A 20,761-nucleotide genomic window follows, 5' to 3' on the forward strand; every position below is an offset into this window, starting at 1 on the left:
ATAGATCAATTTCGCTGGGATAATATCTTTAATGTATAACACCACTCCTCTTTTCTTGCATTGTGTCAAAGAAGTAAACATTTTCCCTAATTTTGGCTATATCAACAGTTGTTCATGTTGCTTTTTAATATGTACTTCTTGTAGGCAGATTATATCAAATTTTAATTTCTCTAATTTATGGAAAGTTTTCCATCTTTTTACAGCTGAGTTAAGTCTGTTTATGTTAATTGTAATCAGTTTTTTCTCTTCCATGATTCTACTTTATAGGTATGTTTGGCAGCTCTTGTAGATCTTGGTTTACATTGTTCTTTAACTTCCACCTTTCCGCCTACTGCACCTTCTTCTTTTTCAGTCGCTATTTAGCAGTCCTCTTGGAATTCAATTAGTGACATTTCTTTTTCTGTCTCCTCATCTTTCCCTCCAAAATATTCTGTATAAAATAATTCAGCTTTCTCAATTGAATCAATTCTATGTCTCTGTTCTTGCCATGTGAACATTAAACCTTCTGGAATCAGCCATCTATAATTCACCTCTTTTTTAAGTAGAATTTTAGTCAGAAATCGGTATTCTCTTCTCATCTCTCTCACTCTTCTGGGTACTTGTTTCAGGACCACAATCTCCTTGTCTTTATATTTCAATGTTTTCTCTCTTGCCACTTGCAATATTTGCATTTTAATGGCTTTCTTTGTAAATCTGATGTGAACTTCTCTTGGTAAGCTATTTCTCATTGCATATCTTGTGAAGACTCAAAAAACCTCGTCTATTCCATCCATTATCTTCTCTTTGGTTATTTCCTGAGCCAAGATTTCTATCACTACCTCAGCTAGGTTTTGTCCCTTTTCTTCCTCTATGTTTTGGAATCTGAGATAAAATTTTGATCTGTCCATCTCCCATCTCAGCATCCCACTTTTATCTTGTTCAACCAGAGTTAATCTGCTATCAATATCTCCAATCTTCTTAGCACTCTGTTTATCTTCTTCTTTAATTTTTTGGAATCTCTCATCATACTTCATCATCATTTGTTGAATGTTCTCCACCTTTTCATCTGTTTTTCCTGTTCTGTGTTCAATGTTCTCTGTTCTCTTTTCAATATACTCTGTTCTTATTTGTATATTTTGAATTCCTTGCATAATCATCTGCAGTGTCACTTTTTCCTGTTCTTTTTCTTGCTGTAACATCATCTGTATTGAGTGTTGTCCTCCAGATGGTGAAGAAGTAGAAGTTGAAGGACCATCCGCTGTTAGTTTCCTACTTATTTCAGACAATTCAAAATCTTCAGGTTCTTCTAGACCTTAATCCACTTATGAAATAACCAATTGTAATTCCAAGTAGAAATAGTGGGAAAGAAGAAGCCAAATAATAACAATAATAATAAAAACAAATTTCTTCAGGTTCTTGTTCTTAATCCAATCGATTGGTTAGATAGCAGTAAAAACTCAAAAATGGAAGAAAAGACCATAAACCAAAAAAAGGGAAAAATGGTTAAATCCTGGAAAAGGTGGAAAAATAGAAAATAAAAAACTAAAGAAGAAAGGTTCTTCAACACCTTAATCCAATTGAAAAGTCTCAGGTATAAAAGGATGTACAAAAAAAGAAAGAAAGAAAGCCACAACCCCCTCCCCCCCCAATATGGAAGGTAAATAGAAAAAACAATACAAGGGAGGGAGAGAGAAAAAAGAAAAGAGACTACTCCTTTAAAAAAAGAAAAGAAAAAGGAAAGAAATCATTAATACTAAAGCTTTTCCTTTAAAATAAAATGCAAATGTAAAAATTAGACTTCAAAAACAAAAAGAAAGACAAAAACAAATTCCAAAAGGCCAAAAATCCAAATAGCTATTCCAAAAAGTAAGCTAGTAAGGAGAGGGTTTGTTAAAATAAGAAATAGTTCAGCTTAAAAAAAGTAAAAGGAGCACACTGCACCTTATTTAGTTCTCCAATGCTTTTGTTAAAATTTATAACTCTCTTCTCCAGAGTCTTATCATCTTTTTTTTCTGTAAACTTCAACACCAGACTCCAGATATTGATAGAAACCCAGAAGAGCACCTGCAATAATACTCTCCCATGCTCTTCCCTCTATCTTATCAACCAGGCAAAGTCCTTGAAAAGAAGTCTCAGTTCTTTCTCAGCTTTGACTGGTCAAGAGAAAAAAAAAAGAGATAGAATATTTCCAAGCCTCTAGTTGGCAGTGTTACAAAGTTTCTTCTGCTTTCACTTTCCCCCTCCTTTTCCAAACAAGATATAATAAAAATTAATTGAAAAGGGAAAAAGATATTTAAAAAGATGACTAGAAGGGAGTCTCTAGCCTAAAATATTATAAAGTCAAAAAGTAGAGAAATAATAGGTAGAAAAAAAGCCAGTCCAGTTTCAAAATATAAAATCATATATAAAAAATCCAGCAAAGAGAAAAAAAATTACTTTGACTTCCTGTTTCAAATCGCCACTTAATCACTTCTGTCTAAAATTTTACAGATTCTTTCCTTTCCTTAGGGTGTCCTTTCAAATCTTAAAGGAAAGAAAAAATTCTCACCAAACCGGCACACTTTCTCTTTCCGTTCTTTTTCGTTTCGGAGCTGTCCGAAATTCAGCAGCTTTAATGGCTGCCTGTTTGCTGCTGGCAAAAAGAGCTTCTCCTGGATCTACCAGGGACTTTGCAGTATCCCTGGGATCGACAGGATGCACTCTTTACATTCACCATCTCTTCGGGACAGTTTAGATCCGTTTGGACTGTCCAGGAGCAAAGATATCGGCAGCGATCTCAGACCTCCAAGAACGCATCCATATCGTCGCGATGCCAGCCCCGCCCTCCCCCCATCCAAAATAAATTTTGATCATCTCTCACTTTCTCTTATGACGTATTTTCAATATTACTGGAGAGGCGTCAGTGGACTCCTTCATACTAGTTTGTGATGCTAGTTTGTTTGAATTGAAACCTGTTTCCAAACAAGTCCTGAACACAGCATGTGAAATTCAGAGTTAGCATACTTTTTTTCCCGCTCTCTCTGAATACACAGATGGGAAAGTTATCAAATTTTAGTAAGAAGCTGCTGATCTTCTGCAACAGTTTGTGTCATGTTTGAATATTAGCAAAACTATTTTCTTACCTCTTCAGTTTGGCAATACATATTCAATACATATCCAATAACAGAAAAGTTGGTTTAGAAAATTAACTTTTCAGTCCTGTCTCATGCACAGAGGTGGATTTGTGGCTGTGCAGATGCAGATAGATAATTCCACGAAACATCCATAACAAAGTACGTTTATTGGTACATCGGGTATCTTCATAACTCACATTTGTGATGAAGTTCTTCAATAATGACCAATCCTTTGTATATCAGCATTGCAGGTAAAAAAATGGTTATTTTCCTAACCCATCATGTAGCGATAGAAAGAAAGCTGTTATCAGTCCATGAGTGCAGGCAAGAATGGAGGGAAACCTCCCTCAACTCCTCGAGGGTCAATTTAGTGACCAATCAGGATTACAGATGTAACCACGTGACATGGACTACATTTCCCAGGATACCTTTAACTACATTTACCATGATGCATTCCCTTAAGGGGACAGCTCACAATTCCTAAGTAACTATCAAACTCCCATAGACTGGCTGGGATAGCACACTCCCCGCCTGGAATTGTAAATTCCACTATTAAAAGAAGAGAAAAAAAATTAACTATAAACTAAGATAAGCAGTAAACAGTAATACTAACTGAAAAGTATATAACTATATAACTAAGATAAACAGTTGGCTATAGAACTAAGAGAAAACAGTAAACATTAATAAAGCATCAAACAAAGCAAAGCATGCAAAGCTTGAGGTTCAATCTTCAAGTTCGGTCTCTTGGTGCAAGTCTGCTGGTCACCTCTGGTGGCCTTTTAGGGTGTACAGGTGCTCTTGGTGGCAAATGTGAAAGTCTGGTGATCACCTCTGGTGGCCTTTTAGGGTTGGAATGGTACGCTTGCTTCCACGGTGTCAAAGGGCATTGGGAAGCTGTTGGAAAGGGTGTTGCGAAGGCATATGCCCATGTAGAGCGTCTTAGTGGACGTCTGGTGGTTGCTGTCTGGTGGTGTATTCCTGTCAAACAGACAACAAATGGTCAAAATTGGGAGCATCCTATCAAATTTTGTACCTGTCAGCAGTGGTGTCCCCCAAGGCAGTGTTCTAAGACCAACTCTTTTCATACTCTACATAAATGATCTCTGTGATCATATCAAGAGCAACTGTGTTCTCTTCGCTGATGATGTAAAACTATTCAACACCACAGACAATACTGCTACCCTTTAAAACACCTTGACTATGTATCAGAATGGTCAAACAAATGGCAACTTTAAATCTCAACAAATAAATGCTCTGTCTTACATATTGGCAAAAAAAATATATCAGAAAATAAAATACAGGCTGAATAGTCAAGACCTTGTTGATGATCCAAACTCTGTCAAGGATCTTGGAGTACTCTTCTCAAATGACCTAAGTGCTAGAGCCCACTGTAACTACATAGCTAAAAAGGCATTAAGAGTTGTTAACCTAATCTTATGTACCTTTTTCTCTTGTAATATTACACTAATAACTAGAGCATACAAAACATTTGCTAGACCAATACTCGAATACAGCTCATCAGTCTGGAACCCACATTACGTATCTGATATTAACACAGTTGAGAAAGTCCAGAAATATTTCACAAGAACAGTTCTCCACTCCTCTACTCGTTGCAGAATACCTTATGCCACCAGACTCAAAATTCTAGACCTAGAAAACCTAGAACTATGCCGCCTTTGGTCTGATCTAAGTATAGTATATAAAATCATATATATATAAATTCATACATTGCAATGTCCTACCTGTCAATGAATACTTCAGTTTCAGGTCCTACTTCATATTAAAAATTCTTATCATTTTTTTTCTTATTGATTTGACTGACAATTCTTATCAGCTGCTTTCAACAATTTCTGGTTTGATTCCAATCTTAATTCTTAAAGCGTTAAACTATTATTAAAAAGTCAGCATGGTAATGCAGTCAAAATGCTGGGCTAAGAGCAGAGATCCAGATACTAGTTTTCTCTTAGGCACTGAAGCCTGCTGGGTGACTTTGGGCCAGTCACTTTCTGTAAGCTCTGTACCCAGGCCACCTAACAAATAGAACCTCTTACACATCTTGTGCTCATAACTGTGCTGTTTGAACTAGGTAACTGCAGTGAAAAAACAAGGAGTCCCTGTAGCAAAGACTAAGAGGAACAAAGTACTAAACTGACACAAATTTTCTTGTATGTTTCCAATTTAACATTACAGGGCTTACAAGAATAATATGTTATTTTTCCCTATCAAGATTTTATAATTTTTAAAACAACTCTTTAATGCATTAGTTTTCATCTCCATCTCTCTCTTTTACAATGAAGACTTTAACAAATGCCTCACAAAATATCCTGAAGATAAGGTATGAGTTTCTTTTGCCTATTATTCTGCCTGGTAGCATAAGTCAACTTGTCAGATCTGGAACCTGACCCAACCCACCTCTCATTTTTCAGAATCCTTTCTGAAAAGAAATTGCTAAACCATCTTATATTTTGCAGCCTGAATAGAGAGTTGCAAAAATGATGAAGTGTTTTGTATTTCATTGTATTTTTAGGTTTGGTCCTGCATATTTTAAGAAATATTCTTCTTAAAAGATGTATTTATTTTCAAATTTAATTGTCATTGTTTGGGAACTGCAGAGGTTTTTTTAAATTCTTCCTTTTATTTTTGTTTCTATTTTATTTCTGTTACCCTTTTTGTAAGGGTGCTTCTTTTATTTCTGTTACCCTTTTTCTAAGCAAAAGAACTTCCTACGGGTATAAAAATTATGAGACATATTTTGCTTTGCAAATTTATGTTATCGGTATTCTGAAAGTAGCAATATGTGCCAAAATTGGAATTAAGAGAATATACTCACATTTAGGAAAGCTATTATCCATCACTATTAACCTGTAATTATGAAAAGGATCACAACCAGTAATTAAAATGTCTCTTTTTAAATTGCTTCTGACTGGATTTTGCATTATCATAATGTAATAATGGATAGTTAGGTTTCTATTCTTCCTTTAAAGCACTCAGTACAATTGTCTCATTTAATACCTACAATATAGTCTTCATTGTATAGATGGATAAAGTATTATTCAAATATTTGTTCTTTGTGATTAGTTTCTTCCATAATTTCAAATGACTTTACTTCCTAGTTCTAAAGAAAAAGTGTCATAAGTCTTCCCAAGAGTTACTTTTCCATCTGATAGAAAAACATATAAACATTTTTATCACTGCAATTCTAATGTTGTGAACATGAAGAATACATATAGACATGAACAAAAGCAATTACAATTAGGTTTTATAGTGTACACACAGTATTAAACCCATTATTTAATGGCACCTGTCATTTGACTCTGAGGGAAAATAAAGAACCATAGAACTTTTTGTCATGCAGCAAAACATAAAAATAAAGACTATGTAGGTAACAAGCAACTTTTGCAATCTCATATACATTATTACTGTATGCTAATTTATCACTACATTTCATTGGTCTTTTAGTCCAAGTATCACCCCGAAGAGATTAGGGGAGCCCTGAACAAAGATTCATCAATATTTAGTTATAATTTAACATACATTCTATGCCCTATTTCTGATAACCAATTTCTTGCCTAGGTTCTCTATAAACCCTAAAAATGTTTTAACAATAGCTATATTTGTACAAGATACTTTTGTCTAGTGTTTTATCTAAAACCCATTCCCTGTGATTAGTTTATGTTTTAGTATGTCATACAAACCTAAGAGCTAGGTTTAATTCCATAACCCATATTTAACTTAAATATGTCAGGCCACACAGCAGATATTTTGCTGGAGGCACGAAGTCTAAATCTCTTAATTCTGACAGAATTAAAGAATACGTTCCACAATATATCAGCTCAGATCTGATGTAATCTCTTGCACATCTGATAAAAAAGCTAACTATCTAATCTTTCAGAATTCAAGCTTGCCATGTTCTTTTCTAAATGGTCAATTTTAATTTGTTTCAAACTGAACCAAACTATTACAAAAGTTTACACATTCTTATTAATATGATGGACCTCTCTTTCATTTGCTGGAGAGGAAGAGTGCTTAAAGTTGTTAGGATTCATGAAGGCTAAGTTGCAGCTAACCAAACCCTTAAAAAATGACTATGGAGCTGTGACATGAATCCATGTTTCTATAGAAGTGTGCAATAGGCTATAATTTTTATTTTAATGTAATCTTTGGCCTTGGATTTAAGTAGCAGCTTTGCAGTATTTATAGGAGCCTCAGTTCCATGTTTTTAGACAACAACAATGCAGACTCATGATTTTAGTTGTCAATATATTTGAATATTATTATAATTTGTTACTTAATGGGGGAATTGAAAGTTTCTCTGTAAGAAAGGAGAATCATCTGAGGAGGATGAATGAGGAGCTGTGCCTTCGCAAAAGAAGGGGAACCTGTGGTTGTGCAGATGTTGCTGAACTACAGCTTTTAGCATTTCAAGAGTGTGACTGCATGGAACTGTAGTTCAGCAATCAAAGACCACAATTTCCCCACAGTCTTAGATAAATATTTTGGTAACAAAACAAACTCTAGGATAATATAAACATTATTATTTCTAGATTGTGATGATACTTCAAATGTGTGACAGGATCATTTCTTATCTTTACAATACAGAAGTGAGAGGCAACATAAAAGTGGATTTGAGAAAGTTCCATCTGTATTCCATGAAAATACACTCCTTTGAAGCACAGTGTGATGATAATGTGGTGACCAAAAGCCAACTGATCTCTGGTTTTGCACCTCAGTGACATGAAGAAATTAATATGTGATTTCCACAGTTCTGTAGATAACAGACTGATCTATGGATTGGCAGTGGTTTTGAAGGGTCTTCAAAGAAAAACTAAGGCCTTTTGTAGATTTTTATCATTTTGTCAGCTACCCAATTTACCTGTAAGATTGGTTATTCTCAGGTAAACTGTAATTTTTAGGCCACAATTCCATTTTTGGTTCATGAAATGGTCTTGCTGTGACAAGATTTAGAGCACTGTAATGAAATGTCCTTCACTCCCACCCCACCATGGAGTGCTCTGTGTCCCCCGCCCTCCCACCCCACGTTTATGGAGATTCTCCGTCATCCAGGTCATGGTTGTCCCAATGGTGCTTTTACAAGAGGCAACTGGACTTTCTGGTTGTTCTTTGAAGACATTTTGCTTCTCAGCTTCCTTTTCTTGGATGAGAAGCAAAAGTTTGAAGTTTTTCAACTTTCTTTGAAGTTTTTCTTCAAAGAAAAACCAGAAAGTCCAGTTGCCTCATGAAAAAGCACCTTTGGGTTCCCCTTAAGTTGCTTTTTCTAAAGAAGTTTTCCTTCATTTAAATGAATTGAAAAATAAAGGATAACATCATTGAGGAGCGTAATTGTTTCTGAAGGATTCGGTATCCCGCAGGTGATTTTTGAGCGGTAAAAAAAAAAAATCAACCTTGAAACCTAAGGAGGCCAAGCTGAGGGAAGCTCCCAACAGCCCCCGGCAATTGTACTTGGCCTCTTCGCCGGCAGGGAGCAGCATTGCCACATAGCCTATACCGAAGCGGCGCAAACGGGCAGGAGCCAATCAATGGGGCGGAACAAGGGCAGCGCGTGCCACTCTCCGGCGCGACTCCCGCGCGCGGCTTTGCCGAGCGCACGAGCCCCCTTTCCTTTCGGCCACCCGAGGCAATCTGAGTTGAGAGACCCGGCAATTTCAACTCGTCTTTGAGGGTTGGCAGATCCTCCTCAGTTGTACTGCAGCAGGCTAGCTCGATTTCTGTGGGAGAAATTCCCTTAATCTTGGAATGGGACTGTTAGAAAGCACTGACCCTGCCTGAGGCAGTCCTCTCTCTCCTACATTAAAGGCGCTACCCCGAGTCTGGCTCCTGCAAGAAGTAAATCATTTCCAATGGCGGGAGGGGGAAGGAAGGAAGCGGGAACTGCCGGAAAAGGACACTTCCCCTCCCCCGCCAAGCCGGAGTTTCTAATCCCCGTTGGGGCGAGGGAGGGAGCCCAGAGTGTGCCGAAGATGCCCGATTGCCTTTATCATTTTCTACGACGCTCTCAAGGCGGTGATTGAAGGAGGAAACGGCCTTTTTTTTTAACCTTGGAAAGCGCAGAGTTGAACACGCGCAGCGGGACATTGGCGGTTCTGTTTTTCATTCCATGTCAGTGTACCAGAACTTCTGGATAACGTCTGTCTGTCTGTCTATCTATCTATCTATCTATCTATCTATCTATCTATCTATCTATCTATCTATCTATCTATCTATCTATCTATCATCCATCTATCTATAATTTTTTTTTACAAGATTGCTAGTGAAAACTAAGGCGAGAGGATGCGGAGCGCATAAGCCTTCGCTTTTATGTAACGCTGGAAGATGGAGAGGGAGGGGGGCAAACTCCCCTTCTGAGCTGGGCTGGCAAGCCTACTGGTGTCAGCAAAAAAAAGAGCAATCCGTGTGGCTGAGACGCCCGAAGGATGTTAAATCTGGTACTGCGTGCCCCGGTCCAAAGTAGTAAAAACTACTGAAAACGCCATTCGTGTAAATGGTGTTTTTTTCTTCTTCACTAAACTCATATCTGGACAGCTTACTCCATTGTTTATCGCCTGAATGCTATGCGATTTAAGCAACCGCCCGGTGTGGGCAACAGACGCGGCCGCTTGGCTTAACCGCCGCTTTCCTTTTCTCTGTGTATGGCATATAATATGCCTTGGATCCAAACCGAAATTATTTCGGTGCCGACGCGGAGTTCAGGAACGTGTGTGAAAGCCCACTGGAAGGGCGATAAGGAGCCTGTAAATCTTTGCCCATTGAGCAATAATACTGCCGCCAACATCCACCCCTGTCCTCTTTTTTACGGCTGCGCGGGTGTGTGTGTGTGTGTGTGTGCAAGGCAGGTTTTGAATCCCCGTCAAAGTTCAATCTGTATTATTTATATTATTTATTGCACAATTCCTGCAGTTCATAAGCTGCCGAGAACACTTGGCCCACCGACTCCTGAACCTAGGGAGACGCCTCAGGCAGCGCCCCTTAACCGGCGGCGCGCCATTGCGCCCTATAGCGAAAAACAGTCACACCCCCTGCCTGGCTGACCGCGATCCTCCCTCCCCAATCCTAAAATTCGGGATTCTCGGGAAAAGGAAGCACCCGAAAAAGGCCTTCCTATCGTTCCTTAATCCCCCGCCTCGGAAGACCTCAACAGCGGAAGCTTTTAGAATCGCTAAAGCAGCAACCCTCGTTTGTGGGCGCGTGGGCGGGCTCTCTCTCTCTCTCTCTCTCTTTCCCATCCCCCCTCCGCGCGCACAGCTCATTCACACAGATCTGGCAGCCTTACGTTCGCCCGAGCAGCTTTCCAATTGGCTCGACGCTCCGGGAGCCTGAAGGCAGGAAAATAAAAGGATCGCGGCCAAGACGGTCGGTGATTGGCGAAGCTCTTAGCACATCACAGGTCTTTGGAATCGCCCTACAGCTGTTGCTGGAACGTCAGGACCCGTGACGTTGCACCCTCCCTCCTATTACTGCTCTTCCAGTGGTTGACCTCCCCCCGCGCCTCTTTTTATCGGCCGTGGTCTCCTTCATCTTTTCTTTGGAAGCGTGACGGACACCTTTTCATCTGTGCAGGGCGCCTCGGCCCCGTACCTAGCTCTCTTGCCATGCCTTTCAAGTCCTGCGTAGTAGCAACGTTGAAAGAGGATTTGGATTTGCGCAGGTAGAAATCCTTCGATTACCGCGCTTTAACTCTTTTAATACTCGGGCCGTTGCATGATTGCGTACTGGAGATTTGACATAGCGGGAAAAAAAGTGAGTTACCTGTATTTTATTTTGTCCCCAGACCCCTCCCCCCGTGCATGCATTAACAGTTGGAAACTTTTTTAAAAAAGTAAACTTAATGCTTAATAAATTAGATTAATTATAGCTTTTGTAAAAAATAAATCCTCTAATAAATGATAACCGTTGCTATTAAAAGCAGACAACTTTTGCCTAACGTTATATATATTCTGCGCCGTTTATTTGCATTGTGCAAACGCTTTTTAAACTGCGTGACCTACTTGGAATACAGTGGGGTCCCTTACTTCTTCGCCTCGTTTGCTGTTTGACGCTCCCCACCGTCTACTAACTTGTTAAATCGGGTTGGGTGGGAATGTAACCTTTCGAAGAATAAATGCGGAGGGCGAGAAAGTGGCCGAAGCGACTGTTTTGAAATTGAGTTATCCTTTCTCTGTGAGAAGATGCGCCAGCTGTTTGACTCGCAGATTTGACCGACCGACTGAAAGGTCGGTCCAGTACCCCAATTATTTATATTATTACATTGCTCTTTCTAGCGCCTGCAGCAAAGCAACTCTTTTTTTAAAGGAAATAAGCAATCGAAACATTTCAGCCAACTTCCCTGCAATTGTTTTTATGTTTAGCTCCGTATCAGGCATTTCTGTCGTCAGGATTACGATCTAATTATTCCCTGCGTCGCTAGAGGCCTGTCCTAAGACGCTTTTGCATACCACCCCACCCCCATCCCTTTCTTGCCAGTTAGCCATCAAGGGAGTCTGCCGGAATATGATTTGGAGTTGGATGACCGGGAATATCCGCATCTATCATAAATCGGAGACCTCATACATTCCTTGAGTGCTCTGGCCCAAGATGTCCCCTACTTCAGTTGTGTAGAGAACACACACACGCACACACACAGGGGAGGGGGAGGGAGGGATATGTGCCTAGAGGCGTGCCCCCTTCCCCATTCTTGTATTATCTATTTGTTTAGCTGATGTCGGTAGATCGGGGTTTTTCTCAAACGTTCGCGACAGTACGGCGCAAAGTAGCAAGTGCGCAACGACCGAGAACTCGGTGTTTTTCCCCCTTCCTTTTTTTTCCTACGAACTTCCCTGAGAAATTTTACGCTTGGTTTCTACCTGAGAAAAATGCCTCGTTCAGCCTCCGGTTCTTTTTTTTCCCTTGTGCATTGTAAGCCGCCCGGAGTCAAGGCATTACACCGCGACGCGGGTGGCGAATAAATTGGACAAATAAGTCATTAAATAGGGGGAGAGAAGAGACAACCGTCCCCCGTATCCAATCTCTGAGCCAAGGTTCCCTTGCTGCTCGGACCGGCCAAGCTGATGCAGAATGCTAACATTAGCAATTACCGCATAATTCAGGTTCAGAAAGGCTTTCGGAAGGGACAAGTATCATTCCTCCACCCCCGCGAGACTGGCTGTTTTGTCGTACAGCTCCGGGCTATTTGCAACGCTCGCTTCTCCGCAGGGAGAGCCCAAGAATGTCCGCTGGCTTTAGCAGCTGGCTCTGAGGACCACCCTTATTCGAGGATCCCTGGTTGACGATTAAAGATCGGGCCCTCCGTAACAGTTCCCATCGCCCGCCCCCCGCCGACCCCCATCTCTGGCAGATTTTCCGACCAGCTGCTTCCAGGAAGTTCCAGCAGAACCATCCCCCGTATTCAGACTTCCACCTTTCCTCTCCTTTTAATCGGGGAGGGGGGGGATTTAATAGGGAGGGGGGAGAGGGGGGGCGGAGGAAGGAACTTTAGGAAAAGCTCCGCCAAAAGCAGCTGTTTAAGCAGAAGAAAGGGGCGTGTCGGAAAGCGAGGGAAGAAGCGTCCCTATGCAGATGAGAGGGGCGTGGGGAGCGGAGCGTTGATTCGGGCCCCGGAAGAGCCAGGGGTAGTAAAAAAAAAAAGCCATTATAAAAAAGTACTTGGGAACGTTTTTCCGACCAGAACCAGCAAATAGCCTAGAGGCGGAAGGACGATCGGGAGCAGCTCTCTCGGAGAAGAGCGAATCGGGCTCGTTGGCGGAGGCTCCGCGGGCCACGGGACATGACTCCATAAATAACTCCAAACCGGGCTGCTCCTCCAAAAAACTACGCGTAGGTGGACATTCGTCTGTCTGTCTGTCTCTCCCCCCCCTCTTTCTTGCCAATCCCTTCAGTGCTTCTTCCCCGCGGCCCCTTAGCGAGGCGGCTCGGTCACGTTACACATACATACATACATACATACATACATGCAATGTTGGCAGGTGGTCGAGAGAAAGCCCGTGTGCGTATACCGTTGGAGGAGGAAGGGGGTGGTGGTTAAAATATTTGTGCCCCCTCCCCCCGTACCCGGGGGGTGGCGGCAATGGAGTGGGGGGTTCGCTTGGTGTCTCAACGCAGTTGAGGGAGCTCGATGAATAAGGAGGGGGAGGAGAAAAGCGACTGCGATCCTCCAGGCTTGAGGATCGCGGCTGTAATTCGGTTTGCTTTTGCATTTCTTTCACCCCCCCTCTCCCCACCCGCTAGGAGCGAAGGAAGAAGACGCCTTGGAAAGGAAAAGAGTGCCTTGTTCATTAGTTCTGCCTGTGCCGTTTGAACTCCCCTCCACGCGCGCACAATCGTCTCCACGCCATCCTGTAAATTAAGCTGGACCATGGCAGACGACGAAAACGGTCTTAAAGGCGGCGGCGGCGGCGGCAGCAGCAGCTGCAGCTGCTCCTCCTCCTCGAACGAGGCCCCTCCGGAGCCCTGCACGGACACTTGCGAGAACAGCCGTTGCAACGTGTTGACTTGGGAGCAAGTGCAGCGCCTGGATCGTATCCTGAGCGAAACCATCCCGATTCACGGCCGGGGGAACTTCCCCACTCTGGAAATGCAGCCGCGACAGATCGTGAAGGTGGTAAGGAGCCGCCTGGAGGAGCAAGGCATCAGTGTGCGCGATGTGCGGCTCAACGGCTCGGCGGCCAGCCACGTCTTGCACCAGGATAGCGGCCTGGGCTACAAGGACTTGGACCTCATCTTCTGCGCCGATTTGAAAGGCGAGGCGGAGTTCCAGACAGTCAAAGACGTGGTCCTGGATTGCCTCTTGGATTTCTTGCCGGACGGGGTTAACAAGGAGAAGATCACGCCGCTCACTCTGAAGGTAAATTAAATGGGATGCGCTCCCCCGTCCCAGCAGGTGACTGCTTTATACAGACAAGGGCCAGCCTAGAATAAAAGAGAGGCACATTGGAAAATGTGAGGATTAGACACATCAGTTTGCTCTGTCTCTCCCTCTATTGCTTATTGCCAGCACCATCTTTTAATTGGCTTCCTCCAACTATTAATTCACCTTTGCTTTTGGAAGAGCAGGGAGATCCATGTGCTTTAATTATAGCCTCGATCAATCGCTGAATTAAACCGAAGTATTGAAGCTTGCTTAGAGGCCCCTAGTTTTTCTGTGGGCTAAGTTGTTTTAATTATAGTTATTTCTTTTCTTCCTTGAGTTGTGGATGGGCCCCGCTAGAGGGAAACCGTGCTCCTCCGTTTCCCTGCCCTCCATTTGGAATAGAGAGGCTGAGCCATTCTGCCCCAGGGTGCTAGAAACACTAGGCTTGGACTTAGTTAAGGATTTTGAGAGCTTAGTTTCTTATGACCATGATTTATCACTTGTTGCTTGTATGTACATTCTGAGCTTATATACAGGAAACAAATTCCTTGTGTGTCCAATCACCCTTGGCCAGTAAAGAATTCTATTCTATTCTATTCTATTCTATTCTATTCTATTCTATTCTATTCTATTCTATTCTATTCTATTCTATTCTATTCTACTCTACTCTACTCTACTCTACTCTACTCTTCTTTTATTTTCTATTCTATTTTCTATTCTGTTTTCTATTCTATTTTCTATTCTATTTTCTTTTCTATTCTACTCTACTCTACTCTTCTATTCTTCTGTTTTCTATTCTATTTTCTATTCTATTCTTATTTTTGGAAGAAGTACTCATTCACTGGCACTACATTAAGCTTAATTATTTTTTTGTGACACTCAAGAAGTTTACTGAAGCCAAATGGCCTTTTAACAGAAGTTGGGAATGATCCAAATCCTTTAAGTTAATACTCTGCACAAATTATCTTGGTTTGGAGGGCAGCGTATAAGTGTAAATTTTATTTAGAAATTTTCCAGTTTCCCCAAAAGGTAAAACATTTTTTTTATATTTTAAAGATGTAAAAAAATGAGAACTAGTGTATTATCCCCTTCATTTTTGCCATAATTAAATTGCAATTTTCTAAAGCAATTCTACTTCTGTTACTTTGTATGCATTTTTATTATATCTTTGGAGGAAGAGACTAACACAGATCATCCCTTTTGTGCATCTATCATGGCCTGAGTCCCTAATCACTGCCTGTCTGCAGAGCACCTACTAAGTCTGCCCACATTGTCTCTTCCTTGTGCCTGAGCTCTGGGGATGACGGTAAAGTTGGGATCAGATACATATGAAAACTCAAGCAAGTGCTGCTACTGGGGTTTCCTGACCTTTTCTTCTCTCTTCTCTCTCTCTCTCTCTCTCTCTCTTTTTTTGGTGGTGGGGGTTATTTGTTTCAAATTGCAGGAAGCCTACGTACAGAAAATGGTGAAAGTCTGCAATGATTCTGACCGATGGAGCCTCATCTCATTATCCAACAACAGTGGCAAAAACGTGGAGCTGAAATTTATGGACTCTTTGAGGAGGCAGTTTGAGTTCAGCGTAGATTCTTTTCAGATCAAGCTGGACTCCCTCCTTCTTTTTTACGAATGTTCTGAAAATCCAATGACCGAAACTTTTCACCCGACTATAATTGGGGAGAGCGTCTATGGGGATTTCCAAGAAGCCTTTGACCACCTTTGTAACAAGACAATCGCCACTAGAAACCCGGAAGAGATCAGGGGAGGCGGTCTCCTTAAATACTGCAACCTCCTAGTGAGAGGCTTCAGGGCTGCCTCCGAATCTGAGATTAAGTCCCTCCAGAGGTACATGTGCTCCAGGTTTTTTATTGATTTCTCAGACATTGGAGAACAGCAGCGCAAGCTGGAGTCCTACTTGCAGAACCACTTTGTGGGACTCGAGGACCGCAAGTATGACTATCTCATGACCCTTCATGGGGTGGTGAATGAGAGCACAGTGTGCCTGATGGGACACGAGAGGCGACAGACGTTAAATCTTATCACCATGCTGGCCATCCGGGTGCTGGCTGAGCAAAATATCATTCCCAATGTGGCCAATGTCACTTGCTACTACCAGCCAGCCCCTTATGTAGCTGATGCTAACTTCAGCAATTACTATATTGCTCAGGTTCAGCCCATGTTCCCCTGTCAGCAGCACACTTATTCTACTTGGTTGCCCTGCAACTAACCCGTCTTTGATAGACTTGGGGAACTAACCGGTTTTAAGAGACATGGGGAAGCAAATAAACGGGGAAGGTAGTTCTCCTCTTTTAAAAAGTGGGAAGTGCCACGTGGTTTGTTGTACCTTTTTTTATTTTTATTTTTTGCTGGAGGAAAGTTGTTCTGGTTCTTCTCTCTTGCGTTAACAGCACGATATTAGAAAAGAACCAAAAGCTATTGGATTCCACCCCAAAGTATGCAACAACCTGTCTTGAAGAGCAACTAGATCGCCTTGAAATAAACCTAGGAGAAATGGTTGATGACAATATGGGTTGGCAATGCTTGCTCCCATAGCTATGGCAGAGCAAAGGTTGGGAAGGCTGCCTTGATGATGATGATTTTTAAAAAAAAATGGAATCTGAACGTTGAAATAAAAAGGAACCTAAGAAGAAAAACAAAAAGGAAAAAGCTAAATATCCTTTCAGGAATTAAAAGTTAGACGCAAAAATATCCAGATACATTGGAATAAGGTGTATTTTGGAATTCTCTCTTTGGAGCATGTATTAATTATGCTGCCCAGCAAGGGTTGCCACAGAATGTATAGCTTGCTTGAATAGAATGCTTTTAAGAGAAATGGCTTGCTCAAAAAAAAAAAGAAAAGAAAGAGATGGAGGCTGGAAGAAGGGTAGGGGTGGGAAGGATTAGGGCAAATTTCATTATTTCCAGCTGTGTGCATGCTTCACATTTTTTTAAAAAAATGTGGAAAGCAAGAAAACCAGCTGTGGCAAGCTTCATATGCTTTAGGACCAAAGATAAATTATCCTAGTAAAGACGGGATATGGTAGATTATGAAATATAAATATATATATTTGTATACACAAATTTTAAACAAAAGTGCCTGATGCCTTCAGAGAATTTGAAGTGAGAAAAAAATATAGTTTTGTGGTTTAATCTTGCATTTTGTTTTTTTTATCAGGGACACAAGAAACTTTAAAAAAAAATAAGCTTGTGAATAAATGGTGGAGGATATTCCTATTTGTTTTCCTTGCAAATACCTATATAAAGGTTATATTGTTGGTGTTCTGCAATCTTTGGTACACAATGTATGTGTATGTTTATTGTTTCGTGAGTGTGAGTGTGTATAACATGATATATGTATATATTCATATGTTTTAAACATGTTAGGGAAATGTAGCAAATGTTAAGGAATGTTTTAAATGAGCTTTAGTATGTGTGTTCCAGTCTGCAACAGGATATAATCATTGTGAGGTACTTTGCAGAGAATCCCATACCTGAAAAATCTAGATACACAAATTAATCCTATATAAAATAGGAATCCAATGATAAAAGTAATTAATTGGCCTATTTGTAAGCCACGGGTTTCATAATTGGACAAAACTACTTAACTCTGAATTATTGTACCTTAATATAATGTGTTTTTAATGTTCAGCTTAGAAATTCCTACATATTTCTGTGGTGGAATAAGACACCAACTGGAGTGTGGCTCAAACAGGTGGCTCCCCTCATCCTCAAATATTATTTTACTTGGTAATTTAAATACTTATGATTAATGTTTCTTTTGAAAAGCAAGCAGAATGCACCATGCATTCCATGACCACTATAACTTAGCAAATGTGAAATGAACCCTTCGTGTTGCACCTTTATGTGCATGTATGTGTCTGTCCACACATACATACACTATCAAACACCTTCAATTTGATTGCCACACTCTATGTTGCAGCTTAATATTGTGTCTTATTTAAAAGGAATCATTTTTGCTTTCTCAAAGAATCAACTTACTGCATGTTCTTCCCGTTCCCTTTGCATTGATTATTATACAGAAGAGTCCTGACTTTTTTTTTTCTTACTCCTCCAGCCACTGGTTTTTAAAAGGGAATGAAATCTAACCATAGTGTTCCAATCCAGAGTTAAGAGATCTTTAAAATAATCAATTAAAGAACTTACATGTGGATTTAGGGCTAGAATGCTTTATGAATTGTGTTGGAGCCTAGCTTGTCTGCTTTCCCCCATTTTTAATGATCTGACATTTCTAGTACTGATGGAGGAAGGCCAACACTTGTAGAATCAAATGTTACTTAAAGCATCCCTCTCAGTGATAAAACAAGATGAAATACTTCTAATGTAAGGGTTAGTAAGTTGCTAATCAGACAAGCTGTCCTTGCCCCCCCCCCTTGTAAAGCTACTCACAATCTTATTTTCTCTACTAGTTTTTAAATTATGAATGATTAGTTCTACATTAATTTAGTTAGTTGAATAGGATTCCCCGTGTGTTTACAGTACTCAGAGTTTGCTCCCTCAGTGAATCCTGTGGGGAAGCCATCTTTTGTTCTGTCTTGAAAGAACTGTTCCTGCTTGCCTTTCCTCCTTCGGATGCCTGAGAGGTGTGACCTTTTTAAAAGGTTATTTTGATCAGTGCTTAGTTATAGACCAACGCTTGCATTTGTTAACCCAGTCTCATCTGAGGTGAATGAAGAGAAAGGTAAAAATTTGCATTTGGTTAAAAAAAAAAAGCCCAGACTTTCACTTATTTATCTGCCTTTATTCCTGTCACCCTCCAGAACAGAATAATGAATGAGTCCAACCCAGGATAGGAGGGGTGGGGGAGACAGGTCAGGGAAACCTTCTGTTCTTGGTGGAAGCTGAGCTGAAGGCTGGGGAAATGGGATCAGCTGGTAATGTGGTTTTATCTTTTCCTTACTGCAGATACTTTGCTGCAAAGAAATGAGTCACATCGACTCTAGCAAGAGGTTGGGGATCACTGGCAGGACCACAGCTATAAAATGCTGATGGTATATTGCATATTTTCTTTCCAGGTAGTTTTTCCATTTTTAAAAAAGAAATCCTATTAGTTCAGGCATTATAGGTCCCCCAGCCCACCCTCTGTACCACATTCCATAGTTTAGAGTTTAGTTGCTCATTGCAGCAAATGGATGTGGTAAAATCCTGGCAATTATTATTATTTTCCTCTACTTCAAAGGCTCAGTAGTTTTCATTAGCCTACAGACACGTCCACCCAATTATACTTTTTTTTGGGGGGGGTGGGGCTTATAATTGGTGGGCTTTTGTAGTAGAAAGTGTCTGATGCTATTGACTGCTGGTCAAACAACTTAGAACCTGTATTTTCAAAATCGTTTAGTTTTTCTGGGTGCATACTTAGTTCTTTCTAGGGTTTGGCAATATCCCCCTTCCTTTTTCAATGTTGATGGATTAATAGTTTGAGGAGAAAATGCTTACCGTTTAGGATCCTGTACTATTTCTTCAGTAGATTTTAAAAGTTGTTGCAATGTTTTTAATATAAGACATCTCATTTATAGCTAAATTGATTGGGGTTCCAGTGAATTATCTCTGAATCATGGAAGATCTGAATTTGTTATAGTTTGACAGTGGCTGGAAAGAGAAAAGAATGTAAGGTTTTGTATTCTATTCAATTTTAAAAGAATAATTTTAATAGTGAATATTTTGAAAATCTTGTTTGCCCATATCTGTTATGTGGATCTCAAAAGATTGGAAGTGTTATTTTCAGTCCCAAGTTGTTCAGTGAAATTGTACTGTATATAATCTGCAACATGCACACGTGAAACAAATTATTTGAAAGGAAACAAGCAAAAATGAAGAGACAATAAAAAAAATGCCAGCAGGATTATTGTTTTCATAACTCATTTTATTTAAAGGCTTTAAAACTTACTTGCTGCTAGGTATTGCACAAAGTTTCATGCACACCTTATAAATGCCTATTGTAAAATGCTTTATATGCAAGTTATATTATTGAAGGCTCTTATTCATTCAAAGAAAGCTTTAAATAGTTTGTGGAGTTTAAAATTGTGTAAAAGAAAAGAGACAGAGAAGGAAATATATCTAATGACATATTCAGCACTTTTTTTCTTTTTTTCTTTTGTTTAATTTGTTTTTGGATGTCTTTCCCGTTTCCATTGCAATGGACAAAAATCCAAAGTCAATGTGTATGTTTTGCTTTTTGCTATGATTACAACTACTTAAACTTTGGAAAGCCTATGCATTCTACAATGCGCTATATATGGCACTGCAAGCCCTTGAAGTCTATAGGAAGTATTGTCAATTTCATTCTCCCAAATTCTACAGAATTCTGAACTTGTAGTCTTCAACAAAGCATCCTGTTGCATCCAGCTGTTCCTTCAACTGCTCCTGCTATGGGAATTTGTTGACTCTGGGTTCGGTTGGAGGTTGAACCAAGTAAAGGCTGGAAAACAGACCCATTTAAGTAAGAAAAGCATTTGCTTCTGGGCTAGAGGAAACAGATTGTGAATTTTGTTTACAGCATCCAATATTTGGAATATTTGTAAATAAAAATGTTATTTTTTCTATTTATCTGTGTCTGATCTTTCTAAAACTCTTCTGAAATCCTTTGTCCATTGGGTTCTGTTGTTGAATTGTCCAAAAAGGGTTTTTTTACTTTATTTCATTGGCCTTAAGAGTTCTTTGGCTTATTGGAAAATGCCATTAAAGATGCTATGCAGCATGGGAAAAAGCACTGGCTTTTTTCCAGCATGACTTTTGCAAGCACTTGTTGAACTGAATTCTTCATGAAAACTGTCTTGGTAATGCCAGCCTTCTC

The 20,761-nt window shown here is 40.3% G+C and overlaps 1 protein-coding gene and 1 long non-coding RNA gene across 5 annotated transcripts; one reads left to right on the forward strand and one right to left on the reverse strand.

Annotated features, from left to right (window-relative positions):
- Positions 1 to 3,240: 3,240 nt before the first annotated feature.
- Positions 3,241 to 10,518, reverse strand: LOC148127774 (uncharacterized). The gene is made up of 2 exons (XR_015739832.1): positions 10,381 to 10,518; positions 3,241 to 4,070 (listed from the first exon to the last, which is right to left on the reverse strand). It is a non-coding gene; the product is annotated as an uncharacterized LOC148127774 (long non-coding RNA).
- Positions 10,519 to 10,542: 24 nt separating this feature from the next.
- On the forward strand, positions 10,543 to 20,512 carry TENT5A (terminal nucleotidyltransferase 5A). Of its 4 annotated transcripts, none has more exons than XM_087914904.1 (4): positions 10,543 to 10,847; positions 12,772 to 12,920; positions 13,332 to 13,947; positions 15,398 to 20,512. In XM_087914904.1, the coding sequence occupies exons 3-4, from the start codon at positions 13,459 to 13,461 to the stop codon at positions 16,175 to 16,177; spliced, it is 1,269 nt and encodes a 422-aa protein (XP_087771030.1). In that variant the 5' UTR covers positions 10,543 to 10,847; positions 12,772 to 12,920; positions 13,332 to 13,458; the 3' UTR covers positions 16,178 to 20,512. The 4 variants fall into 4 exon arrangements, with proteins under 4 accessions (XP_087771030.1, XP_087771040.1, XP_026550898.2 ...); XM_087914914.1 differs by having other exon boundaries at positions 10,543 to 10,755; XM_026695113.2 differs by lacking the exon at positions 12,772 to 12,920.
- The last annotated feature ends 249 nt before the right edge of the window (positions 20,513 to 20,761 follow it).

This window comes from Pseudonaja textilis, chromosome 1, assembly GCF_049901715.1.
Source record: "Pseudonaja textilis isolate UNSWEBS1 chromosome 1, rPseTex1.2, whole genome shotgun sequence".
Classification (NCBI taxonomy): domain Eukaryota; kingdom Metazoa; phylum Chordata; class Lepidosauria; order Squamata; family Elapidae; genus Pseudonaja; species Pseudonaja textilis.